The 17,925-nt window shown below is 38.7% G+C and overlaps 1 protein-coding gene across 6 annotated transcripts; it reads right to left on the bottom strand.

The window, feature by feature from the left end:
• Positions 1-141: 141 nt before the first annotated feature.
• SMARCE1 (SWI/SNF related BAF chromatin remodeling complex subunit E1) lies at positions 142-17,765 on the bottom strand. 6 transcript variants are annotated; one of them, XM_069786349.1, is made up of 12 exons: positions 17,669-17,764; positions 16,521-16,571; positions 15,953-15,996; positions 14,335-14,423; positions 12,657-12,824; positions 10,297-10,377; positions 9,040-9,171; positions 7,296-7,467; positions 4,544-4,716; positions 3,432-3,533; positions 2,665-2,875; positions 142-1,836 (listed from the first exon to the last, which is right to left on the bottom strand). In XM_069786349.1, exons 4-12 carry the CDS (start codon positions 14,335-14,337, stop codon positions 1,625-1,627), a joined length of 1,254 nt encoding a protein of 417 aa, XP_069642450.1. In that variant the 5' UTR covers positions 14,338-14,423; positions 15,953-15,996; positions 16,521-16,571; positions 17,669-17,764; the 3' UTR covers positions 142-1,624. The 6 variants fall into 6 exon arrangements, with proteins under 6 accessions (XP_069642450.1, XP_069642453.1, XP_069642448.1 ...); XM_069786352.1 differs by having other exon boundaries at positions 12,720-12,824; positions 17,669-17,745; XM_069786347.1 differs by lacking the exon at positions 14,335-14,423 and having other exon boundaries at positions 17,669-17,765.
• Positions 17,766-17,925: the final 160 nt, after the last annotated feature.

The following is a 17,925-nucleotide window of genomic DNA, read 5'->3' as shown; positions in this document are numbered from 1 at the left end:
CAGCGTAACTTTTTGTATGTAGTGTATTTCAGTAATGAATTCCTCAGTTTTATCCTCCTCTGGGCTTAAAATGGAGAACAGCTGATGAAAGCCCTAAATCAAATACAGGCATTACCTTAAAAGACAAGAACCAGACCACTGTAAGTTTAAAAAAACCAAACATGTTGGATTTTATTATTTTTAAACCATTTAAAAAAAAAGACCAAAAGGATTTAAAAAACATTACCATCCGATATACCCACTATTCTGTAAAAACATACTAGTTTACTGAAGCATATCCATCATGTGTTCTCTTGTAAAGTCATGGAACGGCCTGTATCTCTTGTTGCAATCAAGTGTATTCTTTTCTTCAGCAGGGCTTCTGCTTATATAGGGCAAAATGTGGCCTTTTCAGTACATTTGTAGAGTTCCCAGAGGTTTTGAAAGCTCATGGCAAGCAAAACTACTATTTTTTACCATTTGTGCCACATTAGTGACTGCCTGCTCAGAGAACATGTATGTGTTTAAATGCTCTCCTGCTTCGTAGTTTGCCATATCTCTGGCTGAGATCATACCAGGATATCATAGTAGCAAATACAGCAGTTAAATGGTAAAGAAAAGCAAAGACTGTTGTTGAAAAGAATCCTGCATCACAGAAAAAACCCTAAGATATGTGGTTTACCTCAAGACTATACTCAGTCCTTTGGAAATATATCTCCTGAAATGCTGCATGCAGAACATGAGCAAGTTTTCATCGCTGTAGAACAGCTACTCTGTAAAAGATAACAAAGATTACACCAACCCCCCCACTAAGATCAAGTCTTTCAGCCTTATTTAGGAGCACCACTCTTGAGTACTGAATGCTTTCTGTAAAAGCAAAGAATGGGCAGCTGCAGTAAACATCCTCACCGGCAAGAACTGAAGCAGTGGTGGCAACATGTGCTAGACTGCTGTGGGTTTTTTTGGATTTGTTAGATGAAGGAGATGCTCTAGGTGATACCAGTACAGGCATCATGTCTTTGCTTAATACTAATGTCAACTTTAAGATGCCTCAGTAACACTCTGACCTCTCTAGAAAGCGAGTGTCATTAACCACATTTCTCAACTGTGCTACTTCATCAGCCTCCATGGCCACAGCACCAGCATCCCGGCTGCAGACCTCATGCTGCACTAACCAGATGTTGGGGCAGAGGCAGCCCCTCAGTAAAGCCAGGTCAGGAGGGCTACGGCAGAGAGGTGACTCACATCCGCATCTCACCTCAGCCACAAATGAACAAGAAGGGCCTTTGAGAACAACTACATTTTCACTGTTGTCATGTAACTAGAAGAAAGGGAGAAGGCCTGACTTCTAATACAAAAACCAAAACCAATGCTTATCTTTCTAGGGAAGAAATCCCAAGCAATAGTAAGTACCTCTCCATATTCTAACAGCTGTGTTTAGACACATGAGGTTTTCTGTCTGTTGCAAGATCCCCTTCGTCTCTAAAGGCCCCTTTATGTCGCTGTGCTGATAATCTGACATTATTAAAACCCAGTATCCTTTGGAGACAAGTGATACAGGCAAGGAAGATACAAAAGCCATGTAGCACATTTTGAAATCAAAACAGTACTTCATTAAAAAGAGACACATGAAATGAGTCATTATTTATTCTTTCTTCTCGCTATCCTCAGTGATAGGGTCTGCAGGAGGCTCTTCAACTGTTGCACTATTGCTCTCTGAACCAGTGTTGCTATCACTGGTTCCCTCCTCTGCAGTGCTATCGACCCCTTCTTGGCCACTCTCCTTATCATCTGGGGTAGATGTTCCTTCTTCACCATTCTGCTGGTTTTCTGTGCTCTCTTCTGGGTGAGGCTCTTCTGTAATAAGATATGTCTCAGTGTCATTTACATGCCAATACATTTTTTAGGTTGTGCAATTAGAATTTAGGAAAAAACAATCTGTAATAAATCCAAGTACTCCACAGCAGTTATTTCTGTCACTTAGCATATGCAGTAACAGGCACAGCTCTGAAAGACCTCTCAGTGCTCTGGATGTACATGGTCCTGCCACACAGCATCCTTGAAAGTCACCTGCAGCTGCCTGTCCTCAGAACTCTAGCCACAAGAAAGCTATGTGCCTTGTTAAACCAGAAGCACTAGAATTCAAACTCCTTGGTCCCCTTTCCCTTATGCTCATGCTGCTATGGCAATGACTCACTGAGATATTAGCCACTGATTCTTTTAAACACAACAGTATTTTCTAATGTCACTGTACAGAATACCAAAAGCCTGCAAATCCGCTCGTAAGAGCAGCATGGAAGGAAGTGCTGTTCTATCATCCTTGCTAGATGCTGACACTGGGACAAGGAAACACTCTCAGTTGCTCCTAGCTAACCGATGTCTAAAAGGTGAGTTAGGTTTAGAAAGCTTTTTTTTTTCTCCCCTTAGGCACATTACACACAAAGCATTACATAGGGCTTTGTGGTATCCTACCCTCTCCCCTTTTAAAAAGGAGCAACTTAATGAGAAGGCAGCAAACACCTGTGGTCACCAAGATGAAGTTAATTCAGAACATTGTTCTTCTGAAGCCTTCCTTCCTACTAACAGCAAAAATACAGGGCACTCCTGGCTAAGGCTGAGCATCTACAGAGGTACTTTAATGCTGATCCTTCAAGGATTCTGAAGCTGGTCTTCGAATACAGTTACCTGTCTCCATTGGAGCACTCTCCTCTTCTTTCTTCTCCTCTATCTTGTTAGCTGCCTGTTCTTCCTCAGCTGCTATATTATTTTGACTGCGTTCAGCTTGCTCAGCTGCTTCTTTTTCCCTTTCCTCCTGCCTCTTGCGAGCCTGTTCCTCAGCTTGAGCAATTTCAGCTGCAATTTTTTCCATGTCTACTTCCACCTTCAAACTGCATAACTAGCAAAAACAAACAAAAAAGAAAGCTCTTTTACTACCTCAGTTACATTGAAAAACAAAATATCAGTAAAACCCAATTATGAGTTCAGTATTTCTACATGCAGCATAATGCTTTTGATTTGACAAAGTTTGTATTAAAAGCTTCAGTAACTAGGGAGGGAGATAGAAGCATATTACACACACACAAAAAAAAAAGGGGGGATAAATTAATAACCTAAACTTTGTTATTTGAACACAGTCAAGGACAGAGCAGTATGGTCTCCATAGTGGCTTTAGGCCAACTGCCTTGTGCTGCTCTCTAGTGAGCTCAACCAGTCAAGCCTGAAGGCACTTTTAAACTGTACTGGCTGAATGTCACCACTAAAGGTCACTGAAGGAGCAGGAAATAATACAAATACCGCGTGCTTTCTAACACCCACACGCTAGGACACTGCCATAATCAGTTGTGTAATTATACATAATTGAATACAGAACTAAACAGAAGCAGGTAGAGCATTTGTACAAATGGGTAACTAGCAGATTCCTCAGAATAAGTGGAGAAAAGCGAGAGTTGTACCCTTTTAAGCTCGTTGTTAAAGGATTCTGTGCTTTCCAAAAACTTCCTCTTCTTTTCCTGGTGACGCTCTTCAATTTGCAGAAGCTCAGCTTCTAGTTTACGCTGGAAATGAAATAAATGGAAAGAACTTTACTATGCAGTCATCTGAAGAACTGGACAACGTTTACAGCTATGTACAAAAATATTTAGACCAATATTTTTAAATGTACCCATATAATATATAAACATCCTTATGCCTGCCTTGATCCAATGCCCAATAGCCAAGAAGTTCATATTGAAAAGTATGAACAATAAATGGGTCTATGCAGTAATTCAGGATTGGCTAGGCATATTATAAATGAAGAACAGTATGTACCTGAGGTGAACCTTCCAGCATAAAATCTACACTTTTTCTTTCATATTATACACCCCATAGGTATATATATACACACAACACATCAATTACATTCTCTAATGCAGAAAGACCACAATTCAAAGGAAAGAAGGGATACCACCCATGTCCACCCTCCGAATCTTCCTTTGTTGATTAAAAAAAGCAACAAATCTCTATCTAATTCCGGTGTCTCAGTTTTCTTCACCTACACGCACACTGACTATACTCACAGGGTTCTTTTGTTAACATGCATGTTTGGAAAATACAGGCATGTGCCCAGTCAAAGCTAGATGAAATGTGCAAGTGTGACCTCACTAGATTTCCCAGTATGCATTTAACTTCCAATGAAAAATGTTACAATACAATTTACTATAATAAAGAGTCATTACAAACAAGATTATGAGTCATAAGCTAGCCAAAAGTCACAACTCTACCAGTACCTATTAAACAGAAGACTTACTGACACTACATACAGAAAGGTTATGTATAATAATGAAGAGCTATGGAATTAAGATATCCTAAAGAACAAAATACAGTTTAACATTCTCAATAACGAAACAGCACGGAAGGTGAAGTCTCGCATCTTGCAACTCCCAAGAAAACCCAGAGATCAGCTATTTGAGCGTACAGAACATTGACACCCAACAAGAATAATCATGTAGATGATCAAATGATCCGAGACTTGGAGTACAGCCCGACACCATTATGTTTTAGCTGCCTTCATATCATTTATCTTTACCTGATGAACCATTAAAGACTGAACCTGGCGTTTAAGAACTTGCATTCTAGCTGTAGTGACAACAGAGCGGACATCGGGCACCACACTTTCACTCAGTATCTCACTGATGAGACGATGGTTTCTTTGGAAACGAGCTGTGGCTGTGTGCTTCATAGAAAATCCATCGTCGTAATCTGAAACAAGAGTTTTAAGTGTAACTGCTTTAATTCCACAAAATGAATACCAAGTATAAAGACACTGTACCCACATTACTGCTAGTTAAAACCAAAATAAAAACCGTAACCCCAGTTGCTGTCATGTCACAAAGTTCATACTAACAAATACAGAACATCAAGTGATCAGAAAAAAAGAGACTATATGACAATAGAACACCATTTACCCTGGCATAGCTGTAACAGTTATGATTTCACATGCATTTCCCACATCTGAAATTTGGATTGACCTAGCTATTTACTGTGTTGCTTTACACGTTTCCAGAGTAAGAGTGACTATTAATACACTGAATAAAAAAACCCCAAACATTTCTGATTAATCATGTTACCAGAACAATATCTAGTGCAAAATACCAACAGGAGAGTGACTCCTTTATAAATAAGCTTTGTAGCACAGATCAAAAAGACTTATTTTTTTTAAACACTGAGGAATGAAAGCATGAAGCAGTGATACATGTTTACTCATCACTGAAAACTCACAGTAATGTACTAAGAGTATTAAATTTTTTTATAATTTTTTTTTTTTTTAGTAAATGCAGTTCTCTAAAGAACAATTACTGAAAAAAAAATACACTTCAAGAGAAAAAGTACATAAGCACACAGGTCAAGTGCTGGTCTCCTTATAAGCTTCTTGCAGAGAAAAGAAATTAAAAGAAGCTGAAAAGGAACTAAACTGTCTTGTCTGACATGCATCTAGAGGATTAACTACAAAGATCTAAGAATATTTCAGGTCAAGGATTTTTTATTCTCTCCAAGCAAATTAAAAGAGCTTCCAATTTATGGCAAGATTCTGAACTTTGACTATTTTAATCTAGTCACAGAATAGAACATGAACTACAGCATTATGGACTGTACTAGGTACTCATTTTAGAAGTAAAATTCAGTTTGATGCTACAAAGCATGACTAAATAACGTTTTCTTTCCTGTATCTAGCAGCACTCAAAAAGCTTCCAGCCCACAGAAGACAGAAGTCTTCCTATTTTTTTTGTATTTCTTCAAAGAAAGCAGGCAAAGCCTTTCAACATAAAAATCAAGACACAGTCTGCACTTTCGGTATCAAGCACCTACTTATAAAACAGACTAAAAAAAATTCAACTCAAACTAATTAGAATTTAAAGCACAGTAATTAAACAGCATTAAGTATTGGTGAGGAAACAAACTTAGAAGAAACTTCTGTGAGTATATTTCATATTTAGCTGAGTATTAAAATCAGTTAAGCAACAAGTATGAATGATCTTCCAGGATGATGTCATGAAGAAAAGTCCGGAAGTTGAATTAATTTTACATCAAGTCTTCTTAATGGAGATTACTTTCTAACTATTCACAGAAATCTTAAGGAGAATCCCAACATATCATGCCAGAAAATATTACCAAAGAAGATAACTAGTTTAATGAAAGTTGCTGTCTCCTTTATTTAAAAGCATTATGTTCAATTTCTCATTCAGGTATCTGATTAAATGAAGCAAAAAGAGAAAAATGGTGCAAGATTTGCAAGAGACAAAAGTATTAAGCACATTTGTATCCTTAAAGTTGAGCCTTTGTCCTCTTAGTAAGATTCCTTTTATGCTAAAAGTTCTTGATCTTAATGACATGCAGGATTGGACAGAAGCAACATTCCTGTCACAGAAAATAACTTGCTGTTTTGTCCCAGATGTAAACCAATGCAACTCGGGGCCTAGGGCAGCTGGTTCTGGCTGAGTTCATTTGGCCCAGGTAGCACAGAACAGAATTTGAAGTCCCAAAATGCCAGCTACTGGAACAGTAAATATATTTACATAAATTTTGCAGTTATCCCACACTGGGGAAAGTGCTGTTTGTCATGAGCTTTATCTCAAGGGTGTGCTTTTACAAGGCAGAAGAAAAAAAAAAGAAGGGTGTAACTGAGTACATTTTTCACCCTCAGGTTTCAACAAGTATTTGGTCATGAATTTAAAAGTAGACATTAGGTGCATGCGTCTGAGTTTTCCCACTGGGTGGGGTGCATTTCCTTGCAGTCAAGTAAACTTTCAGAATTTTCTCATCAACTTGTCAACAGCAAGGGTAACTTACTTTCTAAACAATCTCAAATGACAGCTGTTGAACACGTTCAAAGTTCAGGTGCTCTTAATCATACCAGAACTCTACCTGTCAGAATTATGTGCTTCTGGTAATAAAGCACAAAATTCCATTCAAGCTGGATTAAATCACTCATCTAAGCCTTTTATAATGCATATGTTAAAGCCATTACAGACCTTTAAGCAGACTTATTTGTTTTGAACTGTAAGCGTTACTTCACACATAATTAAGGGTTGGAATAACTTTTGCCACTGGCTTGCCACCTTAGTTTTTGGAAACAAGACAAAGTCAGCTGTTAGCTGTATGAAATAAAATGTAGTAATGAAAATCAGTATTAAAGGTACCAAAATAGAAAGGAAGTCACATTAAGCATTGTGAAAGTTGTACACTGGTAGTTTTCTGTATCTGGTGTCTGTTTCTCTATACTGTCAGTCCTGTAATGAGACTGTCTTACTGGACGTGCATACAAATTCCTTTCTGCTTACCATCTGGATCTTCTGCTGGCTGTATACTCATGTAAGGTTCACCCTTCTCCATGCGTGACTGCCTTTGTCGGCTTTCTTCTTCCAATGCAGCCTCAGCACGACTTTTTGCGTTGATGTAGGCAAGGTATGCAGGAGAGTTATGGTAGGCCTTCATGGACTCATTGTACTCTATCTGAAATGTGACCAATATTGTTTGATTGCACCATTGGACGATTTCAGACTTGACATAACTGTAGCCTGTATAACCCAAATTGTAGTTACACAAAGCTATTTTGCATCATCTGGCTGATACACAAATGACCATATTATCTCAGTCTTTCTTTTTACAAATTAGGACTTCTTCCATAGTCATTCATGTTTTAAAAACACTAGCTGGGCTTTTAGGTACATTTCAGTTTCAATACCTGGTAAGTCTTACGATAGCTTTGTTTTTTGAAATTTAAAAATCAAACACCTCAGAACAAGGCATTTATGATCAGACGAACTCTGAGAAGATAAAAAAAAAAGAGTTAACTTAAAATATTATCAATAATTCTCTGGAGTTCTAACTAGATCTTTGATTCTGATTTCTTCTCTTTCCTTATTCCAGTATGTCATGAATCAGTTTTCAAAATAACTTATGATTTTTCCGTTCTTTGATCCATCCCTGCACTGGGACGATACAGAATGCTGCAGCCAGACTACTGTCTCCTCCTGGTAGCAGGACTGCATCACTATCTTCATGTTCTTTGAAGTATTTTTCCCTTTGAATTACTTTCTTTAATCTCACTTTTAAAATTTTCCAAGTCTAGATTTTGTACAGTGACTTGAGATATTTCCCATGAGCAATGAGATATAATCTACAATATTGTTAAGAGTATCTAAACATCTTGTTTTCTTTATGATTAGGACTGGAATCCTTCTACCTAAGCACTGTAAAAATATAAACAAGATGGCCCCTGCCCCAAGGAGCTTACAATCTAAACATAATTACCAAGTTAAAAAATAGAATTCCTTGATTTTTTTTTTTTTCCCCAACTAAGAGCATCCAGCTTTGGAATACTTCTCTATTGACTTAGAATAAGAACAGCTTAGATTTGAGCAGGTTATACACAGCCTCAGATGCCTACCAGGTTTAAGCACAACACAGCAGCTGGACAATTTTCCCTTTGTACCTTAAAATCACAGTAACAGTCTTGTAAAGGTCCTCAACACTTACCAACCTAGACACGAGGTAGCTGTCATCTTTTGTCATGAAGATCAATAAAAACAAAACAAAGCCACAAGAAAACCCTAAAAGTGGTAGCATTTTTCTATTAAGAAACAAAATACTATGCCATAGTGTGGAGTTACACCAGATTACACCATGAAAACCAAACCCTACGTGACTGGAAGTCTTTTATGAACACGTTCATGACAATACCAGTAGTTGCAGACCACCAGTTTTGAAAGAGGATTCTGGTGTTGAGACAATCTTTTCAATACTGATGTTGTACAATCAAATCCATTCATTAAACAGTTAAAATCGACAATTATAAATACTTCATTCTGAATTAGGTCTAAAAACTGACCAGTCACAGTTGATGTACAGTTATTTAAAAAAAAAAAATCTAAAAGACGTGTCAGGACATACTTCCATTTAAGTTACATACAGGGGTCTCGTGAATGCCTCATACACCACTGCATGGGTAAGATGAATTTTTCTTCTCAGACCAGTTCCTAGAAGAATCAGCTGTAATAAACATCCCAGATTTCTTCCATTTACCTTTTCAGCTTCATATTCATTCAAATACTCTTGCTTCTCTTCATCAGTGAGATCTCGCCACATTCCTCCAATAATCTTGCCAATTTCCCATAACTTCAAATCAGGATTGGACGCCTTCACTTGGTCCCAGACCTTAACAGAAACAGCTGGAGCTTTACTAATGATATCTAAATACTTCCAAATTAAACATTTTATATTGTCATCTCAGTGTTCTTTCTGGAATCACCATGAAAAACAGGATTAAGTTAGGAATGAGTCTGGCTAAACTATCTCGATTATTTTCTGGGGCAGGAAGTCAGTAGGAAGCCATCTACTGAAACAGGCAATTGCTGAAATGGCTTTGGTTTCATGAGAATATTGCCTTTAACCCTCTTAATTCTCTTCTTAAATGCACATCGCTGCATCTCTGGGAAAAAAAATGCTACTGAGTAAACACATCCAGCAGTAGATTATGATAAAGAGCACTGAGCTTTTCAGATCAGAAAGTAATATTTCAAAATATTTTTCAGTCTTGCTGATCAATTTGAGTTCCAACAAGTTCTGACTCCACCAAAAAAGTTTCTAACTTTATAGGGAAAAAAAAAAAAAAAAAAAAGGAGAGAGCTGCCAGTGTTATTTCTTGCTGCGCCACTTGACTTTTTTATTTTTGTTGATGGTTTTTTGCCTAAGACAGACATGCTGGTAAAGATACTTTACCAGAAGTGGAAGAATTTCCTTCTGGCTCACCCGCTTCAGACAGGCTGACATGCCCTCCCCATGCCCCATCAGATTTCAGACTCCACAAGAGTCTCTCTCCTACTTTCTGTCAAACAGTTCATAGAATAGCGAAGTAAACGTTGCCACAGGCTAGGTTGGTGAAGGAGAACATGCAAAGTCCACTCATTGCTACTCTTCAGTCCAGCTACAGCACTGTACCAAGCCCAGTATACCGCAAGGAATACTTCCTTTATATAAAAAAGTTCTGTCAGTAAGTCACAGGCACTTGCTGAATGTGGCAGGGTGGATCCTTGTCAGCAGAGACAGTGGTAGTAATTATCATTTTAGAGAAAACTTTTCCCCCCAGAAATTGGCAACTGTATGAACAGACTACTGCTGCCTTTATTCTGAAGGGCAATGCATCTGTACTTTACAATTCCCTTAAAGAATGTGCAGGCTGTTAGAAGTAAAAGTTTAGAAGCTGAAACTAAGATAATAGCAATTAATTGTTAGCACATATGAACACTAACTTTTATTACTTGTTTGACACTGTATACCCACCTTCCGGCTGTACCTCATGTAGGGCATCAGGGGCTTGTCTGGGGGTTTGGGGGGCTTTGGAATGGTAATACCAGAGGAAGCCTATAAAAGAACCGAATAAATCCATTCATTAAGGTGAACTCTGGACAGTTTCTATACACGCTAGTTTTGGAAAACACTCATTCTTGTGCAGTTAACAGAAACAAACCACACACGCACCCTCCTCCCCCAAAGAGAAGCAAACAACATCACCAAAAAAATTACCCAAACTGTGAACAGGTACTAACTAGAGCTGGTCCTCATTACAGTAATATTTTTCCAAGTTAAGTTTATCCTTTTATCTGTAAGTTTACAGAGTAGTAAGTAGATAAATCTTCAAAAGCATTCCATATTTTTAAAACTGAAACACACAGCTTAGAAATTTACATGGGAACACCAATCCCAGCAGGCTGTTTTTCTCACTTCTAATGGGCAATTTTACCTGTTTTGACAAATGTAATGTGGCTACTTGTACAGGTGAAAAAAAGATAAAGAGAAAGTTTAAGATCATGAAGTTAGAGATATATTTTCATTTTCAAATCATTTTAGCAACATATTTGTCTGCAAAATTTGTCAGTGGTAATTTGGAGCCAAATAAACTACTTATCATAAAAAGAAAACAACTCTATGCAACTGAGCTGTAAATGTGTGCATTATTTGTATCCCAGCTATACTTAATTGTCTAAATTAGCTTGCAATAATCCTTCTGTGTTCTTATCTTCCTTTAGGTTTGCATGCTGTCAAGCACATTGCTTGCACTAAACAAAAGGACACTGAGCACTAACTGTTGCTGATGGAAAGTTGCTGCATCCCATCTTATCCCCTCAGTCTACAAACACCTGACAGGGTTTTCTCCTAAAATAGTGCACTAACATTACAGACTCTGTTAACAGCAGGTTCTGAAAACCTCCACTCTTCAAGCATTTATACATGCGAGGAGTTCTATAATATAAACTGGGAGCATTTTCATAAAAATATAAAGCAGTTTAAAGATTTTTCAGGACTATGGCCATAGACAAGCAAATACTTGTATTTGGCCAAGAAGGCTCATGTTCAGTATTCAGCTTTCAAATTTTTCCTCTTGATATTTTTTGTTTTGCTGAATTTATGGAGCTCTATGAAACAATGCACACAGAATTGTGTATAAATAATGTACATGAGGTATATGCATTACCAAAATGTATACATATATACACATACAGATGGATTTGAAAAACATTAACGGAAATTGTTTAATGCTTTTAAATTAACACGAATTTAAAGACACCATACATATATTGATATATGCATGGCAAAGAAGGCTGTGTATGCTTATGACATACAGAAACAATGAAAGTTCTCAGACAAAACCTAATTTATTCTTGTATAAGGAAAAAAGTTTATGTTCAGACAGTACGTTCAGTCAAGTTCCAGCTTGTATGGGGAAGGTCTTTTCTCTAAACATTTTAACAAACCAGATGAACTTCGTAGATGAAGTTTGAAAGAAGGTTTATGAGAGGCATAAAAAGAGTACACTTCATTAAAAGTACCATGTATTTATTCCTTGAGAAATCTTTATATCACGTTCCAAACTAATCAGATGTTTTGAGGCAGAAAGTTTTACATGAAAAACCTTAAAGTTATGAGAATTACAGAAACTTAAAAAAAAAATCAGGGATTTATTCTATTTCTGTTGTGTTAGTTATGAAAATGTTACACTTCCACTGTCTATTTTTGTTTAACTGCATCCAGTGCTCAGGACTTTATCTGTATTTGAAAGAAGCTGTCACCTCTCTCATCACTTGACTCCATCTCACTTTGTTAACTCCATGAAAAATGAATGTAACATCCATTTTCCACACAGTGACAGAGTACATAAGATACAAAAGGATTCTATTTTACTATCATCACACTTTTGTTGAAAAAATAATTTCTGAACTTGGGAGTTTGCAGATATTACCAGACTAAGACTGGAAAGAAAAATAAAGGCTTGCATCTCTTGTATGGCTCAATAGTATGATGCAACTACTATCGACGATCTCCAGTTTGCAAAGTTTTCTTCCTCATTTTTGTGCCAATAAACCTCATAAAATGAGCAGTTCCCTCCCTCCAAGAATTTGTACCCACGGTATAGAACTCTTCCCTAAGCATGCAGTGGTCAATGAAGACCACAAAGTCTGTCTTTTTGGAGTTCTGCATCATATGTGATTACCACATTTTTTTCTCTGCTGAGTAGCAGTCCATTTTCCTGCAAAAGGTTTCAGAGTGAAAGGGAAGGGGGGTAGGGGTGGGGAATAAGAATCAGAAGTAATTTTTTGGTTTTATAAAGAAGTGGCAGCAGCCAAGACTCAGAAGAACCTAACTCTAAAGCCATTTCTGGTCAATTCCTGTTGTTTGCCGGATGATGTAATAGTTGATTCTCCTACCGTGACCCGGCTGTTGGTGCCCGGGTTCCCTCCCAGCCTGTAGTTGTTGTAGGCCAGATGGCTGTATGGATTGTATCCCACAAACCCTGGTGTGCTGGGCATTTGCTGATGGAAACAAATGAGACAAAAACACGAATGAGAAATGAGCTCAAACGAGGAAAACACAGAAATGAAAGTGAACTGCAATATGGCATGCAAAAGCAACCAGAATTTAAACAAGCAAATGAGGTGTAGCAGTTGGTATCTTCTCAACACACAAAACTTACTCCAGTATAAGCCTATTAAGGAAACAGGATTTTTAAGCAAATGTGTCACTACAAATTTCTGTCTGAAGTTGGTGATTTTACTTCTGTTGTGTAACTCATTTAAATAAGTATTCTCTAAATCCAGCTCATGGCTAATAAAATTTTCCAACATAAGGCGCCAAGTAATTCAGACTCTCATATCCAAAGCGTTAAGCTTACAAGGCAACACATCACACAGTAATCAGGCAGGAATCGCCAGTATCAACATTTACTATACCAATGAAACCCCCTGTCTGCTTTTCTTCCCATCATTCTGCCTTCCCAACAAACATTATACTGTCAATAAATGGGGATGGGGTGAGTGGTGGGAAATCTCTCAAAGCACCATCTGTGCACCACTACCAGTATCTTAAGACTTTTCTGGTGGTTTGCAAAATCTAAATACTTTGGGGAACTGGGATTAGACAACTGGGAGAGAAGACAATTCACAGAGATATCCTTCTGTTATGAGGTAGGCTGCAGACTGACAGAGTTGAGCAACAACTGCAGTAAGATCTACAGGTTAGAAACCACAAACAAGCCTTAAAAGATCACTGAATCCAAGACAATTTAAGAAGTTAACCAATACATCTTCATTCATTGTTGAAAGTGGATCAATTTGTTCTCACCTCAGTAACGTAGAAAAAAAATCCAGTTTCTTTACAACCCCCTCTTACCTATCCTCTACATACAATCAAGTATCAGAAGGTTCACTGTATTCCCCTCCTCACATAAATGTCTCTCCTGCCTTTTTCCATTATCCCCCACTTCGCAATCAAATTTCGTGGGAAAAAAATTGATCCACTATTTAATAGTAATTATGATCAAGCCCTGACGGGGGTGATCCTATCATTCCACTAGGATTCATTATATCCTGTAGTGTATCTAGACATTTAAGTGTTATCTGCACAGCATCCCACTCTTCAGTAGCACTTTGGCCCTAATAAGAAACACATATTCAGATAGTCTTTTAAAGTGATTTGCTGACTAGACCCATCCTAGATTACAGTTACAAAAATTCTACAGATAGGTTCAGGACTCTAAGAACCAAGGTATGACAAATACAGACACTGAACAAAAATAACTTACAAGCTAAACTACATTAACTTGTGAAGCTTTCAAGTATATGTAGACACACTGTAGTTAGTTTATTTCTAAACATACAAAGTAAAATTATGCTTTAACAGTCAGCCTTCAAATATATATTTTATTGCCAAACTTTTTAAGCTCAGTCACAGCAGTTGACATTTACTCAATCTGTATACCTGTGATCATGACATACACATTCACTATTTAATAAAACACCATTTTACTATAGTTTTCTGTATTACCATAACAACAGGTTTTGAATATGTTGAACTACACCTCTTCAATAAAATCAGATGACAATTGTAATCTCCGTCTGCTTAATTCTTTATTTCTGCAAGACAGGATTTAAATGTTACAAGGGAACTACCTTGCATTACATGGAGAATTTTTTACTTCAGCTATAATACTGTAGTTACGAGAACTACTGGTATTTTGTTGACTGTAGTAACTGGAACTGGCTGTGGAAGAACAAGCAAGGTTATTTGTCTACTTTTATGACTTGCATTAACAGAGCACAGACTATCATCTCAAGGACTGTATAAAATATAATACAGAAGATGCTTGAAAGAGAGGTAATGCATGTCACTAGTTGTGGTTTTGAAGTTTGTTTCAGTTACCCTTCTGAAGACTTCTAACTTGACTAAAGAATGTACCACATCAGTATACACCACTTAACATCTGTATTCATGCTACATCCCAAGGGAATCACACACACGTGTGCACAGGTCTCGATGCAGGAATCCAGTTGTAAGAGCAGATGCCATCATGTTCCTTCTAATACTGGCACAAATCTATTAAGTTCTGTGCAAAATGAAAACTCTGAACAAACTACGCAAATAAAGTTTTATTTATGTAAATTTATAAGAACATAATATTTTATGTTTATATTTATACATTAAAATTTTCAAACCTCTTTAAATGGAAAGTATGGCACAATAAATTTGAAACATCACATTTCATCTGCATAAATGTCATCCTGCAGTTTTCATCCCAGATGCAGAGATCAGGGACACTCTACTGGATAACAGTTTTCAAATTTTCTTTGGCAAAAAAATTTCACTGTAGCATCTTTGCTCTTTCTTCTGTACAAAAGATTTATATTTTCTCATGTGAATATGTTACTCCTAAAATACAAGCTATTTTGAAATGTGAATGCTGCAAAAGAGGTGCATTTGCTTTCAAATGCTTTCCTGACCACAGCATACTGGTATTTCAGTACCTTTTTATACATGCAGGAATGTAGCTCAGCATGATTCAAAGCTACTGTTCCTGTTTTCCTCAGTGTCATTCCATACCATTTTACTAGAAAGTGTATTTCTCATGCCATAGACTCCAAAATACCAGTGATTTCAAGAAATTTGAATAAGACTGGCATCATGAGCGTTTCATTATTCTGACCCAATATAACAGCATTTTGCATACTCCTGCATGCCACTGAGAATCAGCTAGGTACAACAGAAACATGAAAAAAATTGCACTGTTTCCCCATGATTTGGGCACAAGTTGAGTGGGAAGTTTTAGAATTAAATGTATCAGTTTGTTCTTAAATATTCCAGTATACTGTTGGAACCCACTGTGAATAATTTTAGACCAACTGACTGCTTGCAGAAAAGTATCTGCAGGATCTAGCCTTAAAGGTGAAATAAGTTTATTCAGCTTCTCTTTCACAAACTGCTAAAAAAAAAAAAAGAGAGAGAGAGAGAGATTCATTTAAACAATGCATATCACGTTAATAATGAAATACAACTAGTTTGTGTTTCCAATAGAGGAAAGTGATGCTAGTCAGTAATTATTGCTCTGGTAAGTTATTAAAGGCTGTATTACCAGCTCTGTGTTAATGAGAAAAATCACTATACTTACGGTTGCAGGAGCTGGGGTAGGAGGTGGGGCATAAGATGGCCTTTCTGTTAAGATATAAATGTAAGCAAATTTTTTTTTTCTTGTAAATTTGAACAAATTATTTACAAGGCATCTGCTGTGGCAAACATTTTTAAGTGATTACAAAAACAAGACAGAAATCCTACTCTCAAAGACTGCATATTGCCACTGAAAAGCATAAAGCAAAGAACACAAGAGAAAAAAGAAAGAAAAAATTTAAGACCACACCATTGCTATATTGCTAGCCTTTTATTCAGGCATAAGACTGAAGAATATGAAATCCGTTTATGTGCACATCAATTAAAAAGAATGTAAGCAAAAATGCAGCAAAACAGTATTTAGGAGAAGCTGTGATATCTGGATTTCCTATGAAAACAACATGCCAGAAATCAGCCACAGCAAGATTTAAGGCCAAGACATTGGTCAGAAATGACTACACTTCATATCATTCCTTTTAATGTAAGGAATAATAAGATTATCTCACAAACATGTTCTGCTGAACCAGATCTTTAATTCACCAACTTAAAGGAAGAAGAAACCGAAAACTTACTTGACATTTTGATAGGCAATTTTTCAGCCACCTGACATTATATTTGTACTTCTGAAAGACAAAAGAATATCATGCTATTAAGTATTATGCCTTTGCTTCCCCAAATCTTTGAAACTTCAATTATTAGTTACCATTGATTACCAAAAAGCTTGCCAATTTTAAAATAAAAACAGAAGAGTGTCTCTTTGAAAAATGAATATACTTTCCATGGAATCTGGCCTTAAATAGCTGTGAAATAACACTCAGGTTTATGCCATCTTCATATTAAAGGCTTTAAGTATATATATTTTTCCCCTTAAGAAATATGAATATACCCCATTATTTTACTCTGTTTCAGAAAACTGGCATTCATGTATAAATGACCAAACTAAATAGTGTCTCCTTTACACGGTACAAAAAAAAAAATATAAAAATCACCAAACACAACAGAAGCACCATCCTAGGCCACGGGATGTGAGCATATTTAACCTTTTTAGCAACAAGCCCATCAGCGTGCAGGGAAAAAGCGCTAAAACAAAGCAGCATTTTTTCCGGCCTTTCTCTTCAAGTGACTCCACCGAAGCGGCAGCAGAAGCCGGACCTCCTTTTGAAATTCCTGATTAACAACGCGCTTGGCTTTTGGACTCGCACAAACTCTTCGACACGGGACCGCTCGTGAAGTCCAAGAGGAGCTTGAACGGAGGCGGGCCCGGGGGTGCGCGGACCAAGGGCGGCTCCAGCACCGCTGTTCCCCACCCCCCCCGCCCCAAAAACACCGCCCGCTGTGCGGGGGGTCCCCCGGGGTCGTCCCCTCCCCGTGCTGCAGGGCAGCACCGCTCTCCCGACGCCGGTGAGGCCCCGCGGAGGGCCGAGCACCCCGACCCGGCAGCCGCTGCAGCTCCCAGCCGGCTGCTGGAGACCCCCGCTCCCCGCCCCACACACACACCCGCTCCCCGGGCGCGGCAGCCCCTCGCCCCGTCGTGACCGCCCGCGGAGGGCGCAGCCCCCCTCAGCCCCAGCGGCCGCGAACGGGGAGGGGGCCGGGGCCGAGGCCTGCCCCCTCACCCTCCCCATCTCCCCTCCTCCTCCAGGTAACCTGTTCCCTGGGCCGCGGCGTGCCCCTGGGCCTGCCCGCCCCACAGCTGCCGAGCCGAGCCGGGCCGACTCACCCGCTCCGGCGGCAGCCGCGCTCCCTTTGTTCCCCACCAGGCCGAGGCGGCGGTGAGGAGGAGGAGGAGGGCGCCTGCGCGCTCTGTCTCCGCACTTTCGACACACCGCCCCCAGCCTCCTCCAGCCTGCCGGCGGCCGGGCTGGTTTTTAAGGGGAAGGCGGTTTGCCTGCCCTGCTCGCCCTGGAGCCCTCACCGGGCCGAGGCCTTCCCCGCAACCCGCCGAGGACGGCGGAGGCCGGACGGGGTTGTGGCGAA

The sequence above is a fragment of the Haliaeetus albicilla genome, chromosome 7, assembly GCF_947461875.1.
Source record: "Haliaeetus albicilla chromosome 7, bHalAlb1.1, whole genome shotgun sequence".
Classification (NCBI taxonomy): domain Eukaryota; kingdom Metazoa; phylum Chordata; class Aves; order Accipitriformes; family Accipitridae; genus Haliaeetus; species Haliaeetus albicilla.
The sequence above is the reverse complement of the archived record's forward strand: the minus strand, read 5'-3'. Positions and strand labels throughout refer to the sequence as shown.

Excerpts from the sequence above, each read along its gene's own strand:
- SMARCE1 (XM_069786347.1), bottom strand. Across the intron at positions 10,378-12,656 it reads TGACCAGAAATGGCTTTAGA|GCTTCCTCTGGTATTACCAT; the intron begins GTTAGGTTCTTC and ends GTTCTTTTATAG. Across the intron at positions 1,837-2,664 it reads GAGTGCTCCAATGGAGACAG|AAGAGCCTCACCCAGAAGAG; the intron begins GTAACTGTATTC and ends ATCTTATTACAG.